General features: G+C 51.5%; 1 protein-coding gene across 4 annotated transcripts in view; it reads left to right on the top strand.

The window, feature by feature from the left end:
• The window catches only part of TTF1 (transcription termination factor 1), a 19,968-nt gene extending 10,985 nt beyond the window's left edge, over positions 1-8,983 (top strand). For 3 of the 4 annotated variants that reach the window (XM_049638204.1, XM_049638203.1, XM_049638206.1), the window contains 5 exons: positions 541-775; positions 2,951-3,040; positions 3,494-3,559; positions 7,505-7,590; positions 8,504-8,983. In XM_049638204.1, coding sequence (XP_049494161.1) covers positions 541-775; positions 2,951-3,040; positions 3,494-3,559; positions 7,505-7,590; positions 8,504-8,685 — 659 coding nt within the window. In that variant the 3' untranslated portion in view covers positions 8,686-8,983. Of the gene's footprint in view, positions 1-540; positions 776-2,950; positions 3,041-3,493; positions 3,560-7,504; positions 7,591-8,503 lie in introns of those variants that run through there. The other variant, XR_007459472.1, reaches the window with a different exon arrangement.
• The last annotated feature ends 5,504 nt before the right edge of the window (positions 8,984-14,487 follow it).

Below are 14,487 nucleotides of genomic sequence, written 5' to 3'. Positions count from 1 at the left end.
CCCTCCTCCTCCTCCTCCTCCTCCTCCTCCTCCTCCTCCTCCTCTCCCCTGCTTGTGAGCTCTCTTTCTCTAAAGTAAAAGATAACAATAAAGAATCTTTGGCCACTGTAGTGGTTCCACTGTAATTTGCACGTAGCTGTGCTTATGGTGTTATGTTAGTGTAATTGAGATGTTGCCCACTCTCTTCTGAAAAGTCCTGATTTATCTTTTTTTTTTTTTTTTAAGGCTTTAGAGTGGCTTTGGGTTCACAGTAAAATCGGAAGGTCCACAGACGTCCCATCTGTCCCCTGCCCCCACACACGCACGGCCTCGCCCATTATCTGCATCCCCCACCCGAGCGGTGCCATTGTTACAGCCCGTGGACCCTCACTGACACATCGTGAGCCCCCAGGGTCCGTAGTTGATATTAGGGCTTACCCTTGGTGGCGTACGTGCTGCGGGCGTGGACAGATGCGTAGTGACACGTGTCCGTCATCGGTTTGTTTTTGACGTGTGCGAAGACAGACGAGAAACTGTAAGATCGTCCTTTTGTGTCTGTAGCGAGAAACCACGGTGCTTGGAGTAAGGCGGAAACCCAGAAGCTAATCAAGGCTGTGGAAGAAGTGATTCTAAAGAAAATGTCTCCCCACGAGTTACAGCAGATGGATTCCAAGCTGCGAGAGAACCCCGACGGCCGCCTGTCTATTGTCAGGGAAAGTCTGTACAAGGGCATTTCTTGGGTGGAAGTAGAAGCCAGAGTAGAAACCAGAAATTGGATGCAGTGTAAAAGTAAGTGGTAAGTTTTAAGGCTTCTTCAGTGACCTGCAACAAGATGCCCCCCCTCCCCCCCTCCCCCCCTCCGTCCCGCTTTCTCACAGACACACACCACACACGTCAGCAAAGCGGGTAGATGGGTGAAGTCACGAAGAAGGTCCACGTAACCGTCGTGCGGAAAGCCTCACGTGTCAAGAACGATCGTCACCAGTCGTCCGTTCCGGCCACTTCGGTATCCGTATCTGATCTGAGTTGGCGCTTAACTAACCTCGATCCCTTGCGTGACTTCCTCGTGAAGGAACGTGAGCCTTCTTAATAGTAATGGCTTGCGGTTCCTTCACTCTGCTCCTGCTGAGTCTTTAGGAAAAGCAAATAGTCCTCTCTTTGCAGCATGAGGGGAAAAAAAAATACGAACCTCCCCTTTGGGAGGGAAATCACAAGCACGGTGATGAGCAGGAGTTAGCCCTTTTCACACACCTGTCGAGTTCAGCGGCTCCTCTGGCCTCACCAGAGCGAGGCAGCCGGGTTCATCGTGCCACTTTAGACACGCTCGTCACATAGCATTTTCAGTCCTGACCTCGCTGCACCTTCTTTGCCTGATGTGGCTTTTCCGGGCCCTGGAGAGATTCTGAGCTGGGTGGTCAGCTGCGCCGGGACTCCTCGGAGCGGTGGGCCTGCAACTCACGGCCCACGCACCTCACGCGCAAAGGGAGTGCGGTCATCGTCAGGTCAAGTAAGAGTGAGTTCAGACTGGGGCGCCTGGGTGGCTCGTTCGGTTGAGTGTCCGACTTCGGCTCAGGTCATGATCTTGCAGTTCGTGAGTTCGAGCCCCGCCTCGGACCCTGTGCTGACGGCTCAGAGCCTGGAGCCTGCTTCCGATTCTGTGTCTCTTTCTCTCTCTCTCTCTCTCTCTGTCCCTCCGCTGCTCGTGCTCTGTCTCTCTCTGTCTCAAAGATAAATAAAACATTAAAAAAATTTTTGGAAATTACCATGAAAAAAATTTTTTTAAAAAAAGAGTGAGTTCGGAGTAGGCATGTTTTCTACTAAGAGCAGATTCCTAGATTATGCCATTTGTTGTTCCGTCCTTCAGAATTCTGTCCTAGAGTTCTCTGTTTATTTTCATAGAAGACTACACTCAGGGGCATAAACTCCAAAGAACAGATAATGATTGGGGGACAAAACGTTTACTATGGAGGAACCAGAGCCCTTACTGCCCCTGTATTTTGGACTAAAAAAGGAGTGTTTCGTAAGCCTCCGTTGGAGGACGATAGATCAGTGTTTAGAAAGGGAAATACCACAGAGCAGCCATGCTTCAGGATCAGAAGAATTAGGATAACATGTAGGGTTGCTTGTTTAAGAGAAAAGCAGGAAACTTGAAACTAGAATGTAGATTTCCTTCATGTAGCGTTGACAGGACCTCAGATGCTGCATTTCAAAGGAACACGGCTGGCCGGTGAGAACGACAGCGTCACTCACCTGTGGATTGTGTATCCCCCTTACCCAGAACGGAACAGCTAGCGATCTGTCAGATGGTGACACATTTTACTCTTTGAGACGAGTACTTAAAAAATAATTTTTAGCTGGGTTGCCGCTCTCTTTGTTTTTTTTTTTTTTTAATGTTTATTTTTGAGAGAGAGAGAGAATCCCAGGCAGGCTCTGAATCGTCAGCGTAGGGCTCGAACCGTGAGATCAGGACCTGAGCCAGAATCAAGAGTCAGATGCCCCGGGTTGTCCTGCTCTTTAGGAGCTCCGGTCACCCTTCCCTTCAGCCATTCGCTTTGGGCCTTAGGGGAGCCACCACATCATTTATGACTTTACTGAATCTTTCTTACGTCCCTCCGTTTTATAAGCAGTCTTGAGTTTGCAGTTTCCTTTAGCACCTGCTGATGGGCCGATACTCTGTGCTCCTCCTGTTTGTAACTTCATTTTATGGAAGTTTCATAGCGCACAGAAATTCAGAACTACCGTATCCCTCATCCAGCTTCACTAACCACCAACTTTCTGCCACTTTCTTTATCATTTCCCAGTTGAAAAGAAGAATAATAAGCATATTCCCAAAGGTGGCCAACTTTAGCGATGAGCTACACAACTCACAGCGTGGTTCTCCGTAAGGGTGACGTCGTGGAGGAAAGTGCGGGAAATTGCAGTGGAAACTTTAGCCCAGGAGGTGCACTATATTTTTTTTCTTTGCACGCAGGACGGAAATTCTAACCAAGAGGATGACGAATGGTCGGGATGTGTACCGCGGAGTGAATGCCCTGCGGGCCAAAATCAACCTGATCGAAAGGTACAGCCAGAGGAGGTGATGCCGTGGTAACTCTCTCTGACCCGAGAGTAGGTGTCCAGCAGCAGAAATCTGCAGTGAGGTTGCTAGGGTTCAAACCCGTCTTCCCGCACTGCCTGTGTGTATGACCTTAGGAACTTTTTTGTGTGTGTGTTTAAATTTTTTTTAACGTTTATTTATTTACGAGAGACTGCGGGAGACAGAGCCAGAGCAGGGGAGGGGCAGAGAGAGAGGGAGACACAGAATCCGAAGCAGGCTCCAGGCTCTGAGGTGTCGGCACAGAGCCCGACGCGGGGCTCAAACTCAGTGAACCGTGAGATCATGACCTGAGCCGAGGTCGGACGCTCAACCGACCGAGCCACCCAGGCGCCCCGAGCTTGCCACGTTTGGGAGTCCGTGAACATGCCCATTGTGCTGACTTGCGCTTGAAAACTTAATGTTTATTTTTTCTCCCAGGTTGTATGAAATAAACGTGGAAGATGCTAATGAAATAGACTGGGAAGATCTTGCTAGTACCATAGGGTAAGACCGTTTGGTTAATGTTAAGCTAATTAAAAGATAAGAGATGACGTAGTTAGTGACCATCTATGAGTTTTGGAAGCGCCGGGCTGAAATCCACGCTGCAGGCGGGATTCGTGTGTTGATGGTACTGTGCACACGGGGACTGGGTGCCGTGGGCCAGCTGCGCCCTCCCCCTCCCCACCACCCCTCGCCGAAGACCCCGGGGAAGGGTGAACGAAATGTGTGCGGAGTCTCTTAAGAGCCTCACGGAGCTAACGTGTTAAACGATTAGAGCAGAGATCCCACAAGCCCTTTGCCCCAAATCATAGATTCTTACCAGTTTTTCCACGTTTGCTCTGTCGTCCGCCCTCCCTTTCCCGTTCCCACTCCCTCTTCCAAGGGAATAAAGTAGTTTCGTTCAGCCCTTGAGGATTAGTGGTGGGCACCGTGCCCTAAACGAGAACATTATTACGTGATCACGGCGCACTTACCACGCCCAGGAAATTCGACGCCGATACGGTGCTGTGCTGCAAAGCACAGTTCACATTCAGTTTCCCCCGCTAATAATGTGCCGGGAACGTCCTTTATAGCATTTCCCCCCGATTTAGGATCCAGTTCAGATTTACACGGTGCATTTAACCGTGCGTCTCCTTCGTGTCTTTCCATCAGCAAAGCTCTTCTGCCTTTGGCTTTGAGGGCATTAAAAATGGGGGCGAGGACGGGCTGGTTGTTTGTAGAATGGCTCGCGGTGGGAGCTTCTCTGCTGCCTCCTTGGGATGAGGCTTTGTGTTGGGGGCAGGAGCGCGCCGTAGGTGACCCTGAGTCTTTATCATCACATCATCTTGACGCTTTGGCTCTGGGGGCATTTGCCAGGTTTCCCCCTCCCCGTATAAAAGTACCGGTTTTTCTCTTGGGGATAAAAAGGGGCCGTGGGAGGTATTTTGAGACCATGTAAAGGTCCTGTTCCTCTTTAAGCTTCCCTAAGTAGTTTCGGTAGGGTGTTCATTTGCATCTTTCACCTGCGGGGTGAGGGTGAACTTTCCTATGTTTATTTTTGTTTTTTTTAATATTCGTATTCATTTTAGAGAGAGTGCACACGAGGCAGGGAGGGGCAGAGAGAGAGAGAGGGAGACCCAGAATCCGAAGCAGGCTCCAGGCTCCGAGCCGTCAGCACAGAGCCCGACGCGGGGCTCGAACCCACGAGCCGTGAGATCATGACCCGAGCCGAGGTCGGACGCCGAACCGACTGAGCCACCCGGGCGCCCCCAGACTTCCCTGTGTTCATAAGCTGCCTCCATCTGCCTCTGCTGTGAGCTTTTGTTACCTATCACCCAGACATCGTGAATCCCTTCTTGCTACTGAAGACAGAGGCCACCACTCCCGACACCTGAATTTATTGCTTGCTGAACAAGGGAGCCAGCCTGCAAAGCACAGTCCCTGTATGAGAGCAGGTCATTGAGAGCTGGGGGTCTGGGAATCGGAAGTGGGGGTGTTAGGGGTTGAGTGGCCTTTAGTTTTAGAAGGGTGGACGGTGAGGCGGGGCTGCCACTTGGCTGGCTGTCAAAAGGGTGACGCTGTCCTTGATCCACGAGGAAGGGCTGCAACCGGTTCTGGTGGTTATTTGCACCTTGGGATTATAGACAACGAGCAATCAGTTTGGTTTTTTTAAGCTGGAGAATGGGAAGTTTGTCCTGACAGACCCTGTTAGGAGTCACAGACACGCTCGTGGCTCCAAACCCTTCCCTCCCAGCGCACCTGCGGGGTGGGCCACTCACTGCTCCACATGACGGGTCCCTGAGAGGTGAGGGTGTCGGGTCTCCCAGAGGGGACCCGGCCCGGCACCCACCAGCTACCATCTTGAGAAGCGCTCATGACCGCAAAGCCCTCCCTTTGTAGTAGCAGACGGGTTTTTGAAAAATTTGACTCCGCCAATAAATTTTTGCGTATCGTATGATGTCACCGTCCCCTCACATCACGATTTTCTTAGATTAAAACGGGCATTTAGTGGTTTTAAGTGAAATTACATATTTGAAAAATGGATTGTCCCGCTTAAGATTAATAAATCTCAAAGCCATAAAGTAGAGACTGTGGCATCTAGCCAAAGCTGTTTGAAATAGTACATTCTTTAAGTTTTAATTAAAAGAGCGAAAAAGAAGTCTAAACGTTCGGTCTCTCCAGAGTCTTAAAGCCTCCTCGTGAATTATTGAGGCAGGACGTAAAGAAAGCGTGTCTGCCTAGTGAGGGGTACTGCCTACTTCGTTTGAAAACATCCAGATTGTGGCTCCTAAGCCTGGGGTTGGGCGTGCGGAACATCCTGCTGGGCGCCCGGCACTGCAGGAGGAGGGCGGGCGTGGGGGCCTTAGAACTTGGACTTCGCGGTCAGACTGAGCTGGCGTTGAGTCCTGGTACTCAGTTTTTAGCCGTCTTTGGACATGTCGTTCCCTAACTTGTTCTGAGCCTCGGTTTCCTCATCCACAAAATGGTTTGATAGGACCCTAGTGAGGACCAAGGAGGTCGTGCATGGTGGACATGTGTAGCCCGGTGCCTATCAACACCGATCATTTCAGCTACTAGATTAGCTTCCGGCTGAAACAAGTAGGTCATGCTTTTGTTGTCTAAGAAAAAGTCCAGGAAAGTAAAGTTAGTGATTTCCACTTTATTTATTTTTTTAATTTATTTTGAGAGAGAGAAAGAGAATGTGCGGGCACTGGACGTGGAACCTGCCCAAGATTCTCTTGGGGCACCTCAGTGGCTCAGTCGGTTAAGCGTCAGACTTTGACTCAGGTCATGATCTCCTGGTTCGTGAGTTCGAGCCCCATATCCGGCTCTGTGCTGAGAGCTCAGAGCCTGGAGCCTGCTTCAGATTCTGTCTCCGTCTCTCTGCCCCTTCCCCGCTCGTGCTCTGTGTCTGTCTCTCTCTCTCTCTCTCTCTCTCTCTCTCTAAAATGAATAAACATTAAAAGTTTTTTTAACATTTTTTATTTATTTTTTTTTGGGACAGAGAGAGACAGAGCATGAACGGGGGAGGGGCAGAGAGAGAGGGAGACACAGAATCGGAAACAGGCTCCAGGCTCCGAGCCATCAGCCCAGAGCGTGACGCGGGGCTCGAACTCACGGACCGCGAGATCGTGACCTGGCTGAAGTCGGACGCTTAACCGACTGCGCCACCCAGGCGCCCCAAAACATTAAAAGTTTTTTTTAAATAAAAAAGATTCTCTCTCCCTCTGCTCCTCTCCCCTGCTCGTGTATGCATGCACACTCTAAAAAATAAATAAGGAAATAAAGAACGATTAAGATTTTGTCCGACTTACTGTAAATTGAAATACATTTGACTCACCAAAACATCATAAGCATCTACTTTTTTTTTGTTTTTAAGTTCTGCAAAATAAAAAGCAGGGGACATCTACTTTTGGATTGTGACAGATATGTATTTATCCTAGGTGTAATGGTTAAGAGTGTGGGGTTTGGAGTCAGACCACCCAGTTGAAGTCCCAGCTCTACCCCCTTATTAGCTGTAAGATCTTGGGCAGCTTCCCTGTGCCTCAGCTTCCCCACCTCCAGAATGAGGCACAAGACCGCTCATAGAGTGGTCGTGCCGGTGGTTTGTCCTTAGATGGGAAGATCTTAGGGCAGGGCCAAGTACAAGGGCAGCATCCGCTTACGTTAGCTGGTGTTACGCTTGGTTCCTGACTAGTGATTTAAATTCTCGTAAGTTAAACAGGATCCATCTCGTGCTGTTGACTTTCTTCCTTTTGTGCGTGTTCTTTTTAACCACGTGAACAACAGCTACCTCACGTGTGTCGTGTTTTTATCGCACATTTATGGGCACGATCGTTTCGCGTTCGGGATTAAGAAAGTTACTTAACGCCTGCAGATTCTCCCGACTCAGTGTGCTTCGTACGCAGCAGTGAAGTGACCAGTTTTTAAACTGATGCTGTCTTTTTTTTTATCTTTGCCTTTCTAAAGTGATGTCCCGCCGTCCTACGTTCAAACTAAGTTTTATAAGCTGAAAGCTACCTGTGTTCCCTTTTGGCAGAAGAAGACTTTTCCAGGTCAGTATTTCCAGTACTGTATTCGAATTGTTAAGAAGCCAGCAAGTGATGGCACGTGCTGAGAATGTGACCCCGGGCACGTGACTTCTGGGAACCTCTGCTTCTTCGGCTGTAAAATGGTATGAAGATTATCAAATCCTAACCCCCACCTGACAGCACCTTCAGAAGTACTAGATGAGATAATAGATGAATTGTGGTCACCAGGGTGCTTGGTGCTTAGTGAGCACTCGGGAACCGTGAGTGCTTCTGGGTCACCGTCATGTGCTCACACGCACACGTGACGCATGCTTGCGTGCGCACATCATGTGACACGCTCACACACAGTTCCAGAAAAAGCGTACGATGCCCGGTTCCTTCTTTGCAGCCATTCGTGGGCGGTTTAGGTATTCCCAGACTCAGGTGGTCAGAGTCCTGTGGGGAACTGGTGGAAAACGTACATACCGGGGCCTCATCCCATACACACGGAATCCTAACCTCGGGGCTGGGTCTGGAGGCTAGGGTTTTCTCGAACAAGCACGCAGGAGAGCCTCCAGTGGTCTGCCCGGCACCCGCGTTCGGGAGCCACTGGTTGGGGTGACGCTCTGCCACGGGGCGTAGATGAGCTACTTGTTGCATTCAGCAGACATCGCAGCCCGGGTTTGAGTCCTGGCTTCGTTGGCCCCTACCAGCTCCGCAACTTTGGCCAAGATTCGCAATGTCTTCGTGCCTTGGTGTCCTCCTTTGAGGAACGGGCCACCTCGTAGGATTTTGAGGGTGGACCTGGTTGGGGGAACCTTAGTAAGCCAGTTAGAACAGGACCACGCTCGCCATAGTAACAGCAGCAGCCCGCTACCCGCGTCCGTGCCCTCTGCCCTTTGACCTTGGGAAGGAGGCTTTGTACGCGTAATTTCAAAATTACATTTCTTTCCCTTAGAGATCATAGACTACCTTTACGAGACCAGTCTGCCTCTGCTTAAGGAAAAGTTAGAGAAGATGATGGAGAAAAAAGGTGCTGAAATCCAGACTCCCGCGGCGCCCAGGCAGGTGTTCCTACTCCGAGACATCTTTTATTGTGACGACACCAGTGAGGGAGAAGACGGGGAGGAGAAGAATTAAGGGGAGGACACTGTGCCTTGGGCACCCCTCCAGGTGTCGTTGGATTTCTTTGCAGTGGGGCGGAGAACCTGTCTCCAGGACTGATGTTTAGGAGAGAGAGAAGGAGCCATGGCGCAGGAAGGGGATGACGATACCTTGCGTGGCGGAGCATTCCACGGTGATTCGCATACTCACGCTGTAGTGCGTTTGAGTGTGCAGGGAAAGAGGCGCGTAAGAGTCGATTTAATGCTTCCGTGCCGTTGGACGTAATCACAGCAAACGGTTCTCATAAATCCACAGTATCCCCGGTCCCTCTCGTCGCGGCCCATGAACAGTTCGTGGTAAGGATTTCAACGTACACGCTCGGCCAAAAGGGGAACGCTACCAGTTTTAGTCAACGTGCCTGCCAGCTTGCCTTCTGTCTTCCCAGTTGTTATTCTGTGTGCTCAGTGTGCGTGAGTATCAGGTGTGCGTTAACAGGGAGTTGTGGACCCGCTGGGCTCCCAGACTGGCTTCACTTCGCACGTCCCTGCCTTCGTGGGCGGGCCTCTTCCTGAGTGAGTCAAGTGCTCAAGGGTACGTATTCTGCATACAAGCTGCGTTCTCAAAGCCACTGAATTCACCTGGTGTCCAACTGGAAAGAAACCAAAACCCCAAACCCGGCAGACTCTTCCACTGCTTCCGGAAAATCCGGTTCTGTGAGATTTTTGGAGGGCTGCTGTGTGGGTCTGAGGCACAGCTCACACCCTGCAGGGTTTCAAGGATAGTTTTGAGTGTCGGGCCATTCCGTCCGCCAGGAGAGCAAAACCATTCCAGAGAGTTGGAACGGAGGATTCAGCCTAGGGATTTAGGTTACAACGTTGTTAAACAGGATCGGAGACGCAAACGGGAAGGCTGGATTCCCGAGCAACGGGTGACTGAGGGGAGGCGGTTGCGGCCCTGCTAACGTGCCCTGTCCCCGTGCTGCCTGGGTTGTCTCCTGCTGCTGCCCTGGCGGGACCCTGTGTCTCCTCGGAACACAGCAGCTGCTGCCTCGCTCCCGCCTTCGATCGTCTCCTTCTCCCCCAGCCCCTCGGCAGAACCCTGCTGGCCCGGGGAGTGGGGTTCCAGGCTTCTAACCACACCCGTACTGGGAGGACATAAGATGAGGGTGAACAGCGTCCCATGCAGCGACGTCGCCATCTACGCCAAGACAGAACTGCACTGTCTCCTGAGCATTCTCTCCAACGTCATGACTCTCGCATCACGACGTGTGCTGTTGGTTAATTCATCCGTGAAGCCAGACATTTGCCCAAAGCTACCCTACCTGGAGAAGGAAGAATACAGACACAAGTCTGGGAGTCTGGTCACCACCGTATCCCCAGCACCTGTCCCACTATGGTGCAAGTAAGGAACACTCCGTAAATGCTCAGCAAACAAATGACTATTTCCTTTGGGCAAGCGTTTTACCTTTACTCCCCTCCTACCTGGCAGGCACACCGTCTCCATGCTGACGGGAACACAAGTTCCTTTCAGAGGACGGTCGGGTAAAAGACATCAGAGCCTTAAGAATGTACACAAACTAAGATCTGGCAATTCACTTCTAGAATGAAAAGGACTGGTGCATAAGAAGGGCACCTTTATGATTTGAAATGGAAAAACATGTAAATGTTCCTTAATGGGAATTTGTTACCGTATATTCCGAGAATGGGATAGTATCCGGTAATTAAAAACGAACATGATAGAGTGGATTAACATAAAAAGAGGTAAACAAAATGAACCAAAGTATTTCAGAAGAGTAAATATTTTCAATTTTGTAAAAAAAAAAAAAAAAAAAAAAAAAAAGGCCGGGGGGGGTGTGGATTGTGTATATGTGGATGCATTAAAACGTATGGGAGAAATTAAGCCCCAAATTTTGGGAGAGGTTCTCTCGGGGCGGTGGGATGGTGAGTTTACAGGTTGGAACTCTCGATTTGCAAGTGCCGGGAGCTGGACCCAGATAGATCCGGGAATCCGGAAGGAATCCGGGAGCTCTCAAGACGGAAAGGCCAGAGGAACCACTCGTCTTAAGTAAGGACTGGTTCAACTACTCGGAGTCACCAGAGATGGGGTTTCTTGCGGATTCCCTGCTCTCCCCCCACCATCGCCCACTTCTCTTCAGTCCACACGCAGCAGCCCCTTCACCTCCCACCTGTGTCAGCAGACCTGCTCCCCGTCCGGAGGAAGGAAAGCAGCCTCTTCCCCTTGCTTTGAAGTCCTAGGCTTTGTTCCTAGTGCCCAAGTGAAAGTTTGTGCCCAACTCTGAAGTGTCCCTGGAGTCAAGGAGATAGGACGGTCTTCAGCCCACGTGAACACCCACCCCACCCCTGGAGCTGGGATTTAGCTCAAGATGCCTCTAGCAGCCGAGAGTGGAAATGCCCCAGTGGGAAAAATCAGGGTCCCGTTAGCAGAAGAGGTAAGTGGACTCTGAGGAAGCAACCCACAAACAGGTGTTGACCGTGACTAATTGCCTGTGCTATGAATTTCACGATAGACCTGGGTACTTTTTGTAGAGGTTCTATTTTTATAACTTTTTCTCACCGATAACCTCCGTGCCTCTCCCTTCAAAAAAAAAAAGCATGCACCATACAAACGTCAACCTTTGCCAAACACGGCTTTCACGCACGCGAGTCCAGGAGGGATGCGGAAGAAGGAGGAGGGCAGGGTAGACCGGACACGTGTCAAATGCAGATCCGGGAGAAGAGAAGACCGTGAGGGGAGCCGTGAGTGTGATTCGGGGTGTGCCCGCTCTGCGGAGGCCCCTGGCGGATGGCGCGAAGACCGTGGGCGGAAGAGAGCTGCCCGGCGGGCAGCCCCCGCGGGGGTGAGGCCCAGAGCCTGGAAACAGCCCCAGTGTAGAGGCAGAAAAGAGCCAAAGGGGAAGCTGCGTGTCGGGTCTGTACTTGGGAGGACGCAGAGGAGGAAGAGTGGACCCGGAGAGCGGGGAGAAGACCCCACCCCTGTCCCACGGGAGACCAGAGCAGGGAACAAATACAGTTGTTTGGAACACTCTGGCCTGTGCGGTATTGGAGCACCTGTCCCAGTTCTGGGCATCCCGCTTCTCGGTAGGCACGCTTTTCGGCGGTTTGTCTTCATGTGTAGACGCCATTCCCCAGCAGAGAGGAGGGGAAGGTGAACGTCCTAGACACACCCAGGCCTGGATTCCCCTCCACGCTGCTTTCAGTTACTCTCAGCCGGCGAGGCCCCGCTAGGAGCTGACGGTGCAGGCCCAGGCCTGGGTTCTCGCCGGCCGCACAACCTAGCGCTTGCCGAGCACCAGTTCCAGGCCATTTCCTGAAATACACGCCGCGGTCCTGATTCCCAGCTCACCCAGCAAGACGCCAGCCCATCGGTTGGCTCCCAGCGCGCGCCAGCGGTCCCAGGGTCCGTTTCTACTGCCCCTTCACTCTCCGTCCTCTCCCTCGGGGGCCCTTCCCTGTCCAGGACCTCGGCGAGCCCTCCCATCTGCCCTCCCTGCACCTAAGAGCCGAATATTCCCAGAAGAAGACCACACGGTCGGGCTGGTTGGTTTCACTTTAATGGTTGTCAACCTCAGACACAGCATCACCAGAGGATCCGACTTTGAGTCTCTGTTACGTTTGCTGTGCCTTCCCCACGTCAGCTGTTACACCTTCAACCCTCCCACGCCCCTCTTCTGGCCTTTTCATGATTCACTGAGCAAATGGAAGGCGGCAGACATCAGCTTCCCTGCACCAACCAGGCAAACCTACCTCTGTCTGCACCGAATTCCTCCTGCCGGAAGCTGCGGCCTGCACCTGAGGCCTGCGGCCTGTCCCTTACCCTGTCTCGGAAATTGTGTTCATTTGCTCAGCCCGCTCCTGAATTCTAGAGCTCTGGACTGTCATCCCCATAGATACGTGCCCACACTGCCCATCTTTAAGTATGTATGTGATAGGCGTGTATTTATACAAGTTTGGAATCAGGACTTTCTGCCGTGTTCCTCTCACTGCACCCAACCTCTAAAGTTCGGGTTCCTCGGGGCTGTTGTGGGGTCTCTTCAGGTTCTCAGTGCCTTGAAATAACATCTACATGCTTATGGCCCCCAGCCATGTGGTTACGGGTCAGATTCTCCCCCGAACTCCAGGCTAAGAAACACATCTGCCTGGGTCGCCTAGCTGGCTGGGTGGGCAGAGCATGCGACTCTTGATCTCGGGGTCGTGAGTTTGAGCCCCGTGTTGGGGGTAGAGATTACTTAATAAATAAACGTTTTTTAAAAAGAAAAAAAAAACGTATCTGCCTGCTTGTGGTCTCCCTTCAGGTGTCTCCTATCTCAAGCTTGGCATGTTACAATTTTCCAGTCGCCCACACTCACCTCAAAGTGTGTCACCGGCCCCAGGCTGACTCATTTCTGCCAGTGGTATCGCTGTTCACGGAGTTCAAATCGGAAACCTAGGAACCATCCACCCTTGCTGCTGCCATACCTACATCCAGTCCATTAGCAAACGCCATCAATTCTGCCTCCAGTCAGTCTGGCATCTCTCCACCCCCACCACCATCGACCACCGTCTCAGACATTATCCTCTCCCAGCTACACTTCTCTCCCTTCTTCCACTCCGGGCCCCTCTCCGGCCTCCTCCCACAGCTGCAAATTGGTCCTGTCACCCCCCCCCCCCCCCCCCACCCCCGTCTAAAAGCCTCGTCGCGGTTTCCCACCACACCGTGGGTAATGGTCAAGTTGAGTCACAGTGTCTGCAAAGGTGTGAGTCTCAGTGCTAAGATCAACATGCCCTCACGGCTACACTCCTTTCTAGAGGCTCTAGGAGAATCGGCTTCCTGCTCATTTGGCTTTTTTGGAACAATTCAGGTCCTTGTGGTTACAGAACTGGTTTCTTGCTGGATGTAAACGCAGTGTGATTCCCAGCTCCTAGAGGCTACTGCGTGCCTCGACTTGGGATTCCCTTCCTCTGTCCTCCGAGCCAGCAAAGAGGCCGAATGCTCACGGAGTATCCCTTTGACACCCGCTCCCCCCCCCCCCCCCCCCCCCCCCCCCCGCTTCTGCCTCAGTCCTTAGCTTATAAACCCCTAACTGGATTGGGCCTCCTGGATGATTTCTCTTCTTTAAGATGGTGTCGCGACCGGCGCAACAAACACCGAGATCAGGGTCCTGAGGGTAGGGGAATGTAAGAAAGAAAAGAAGAGAAGCCAGTTTGGGAACAGGAGGGTCCCCTGGGCTGATGGCCCGAGTGACGGCTTTATTGTTGCTGTACACAATCTTTTATATCAAGACTCTTATGGGTCAGGCCATTCTAAGAATAAACAGGTTTCACGTGATCGCTGCCAGCCAAAACATTTAGTTCTGTGTACCTTGTGAATTTTCTAAACGGGTCACGGCAAGACCTTGTTGATAAGATTGCTAGCAAAACACAGTTCCCATGTTTGTTTCTATTTGACCCGAGGTAGAAAAGGGGGGTAGCATTACTGCCAACACCCACAGACCACAGGCTTCAGGAATTAGCTTTCTCAGCCTCGACAAGGCTTTCGTATGCCTTTGCAAGTGGGGGAATGGGAGGGGGGAACCACCGGGTTGGCTGAGTCAACAGGGAGCCGTTGCTCGACCCGGTCTCAGCCTGGCACCAGGGTGCGGTCTCCCACAAGATGGTCTGCTTAGCAGCCTTACTTGTATCTGCAGACCTTAAGTTCCTTTTGTCTTGTAATGTAATATAGTCACAGATTCCGGGGATTAGGATGTGGTCATCCTTGGGGGGACCATTATTCAGCCTGCCACAGTCACCGTTAATAGTAACGTTAGAAAGTATTACCTTCCTAGGAATGAATCTGATAGAA

The sequence above is a fragment of the Panthera uncia genome, chromosome D4, assembly GCF_023721935.1.
Source record: "Panthera uncia isolate 11264 chromosome D4, Puncia_PCG_1.0, whole genome shotgun sequence".
Lineage (NCBI taxonomy): Eukaryota > Metazoa > Chordata > Mammalia > Carnivora > Felidae > Panthera > Panthera uncia.
This window is presented reverse-complemented; position numbering and strand designations above follow the sequence as displayed.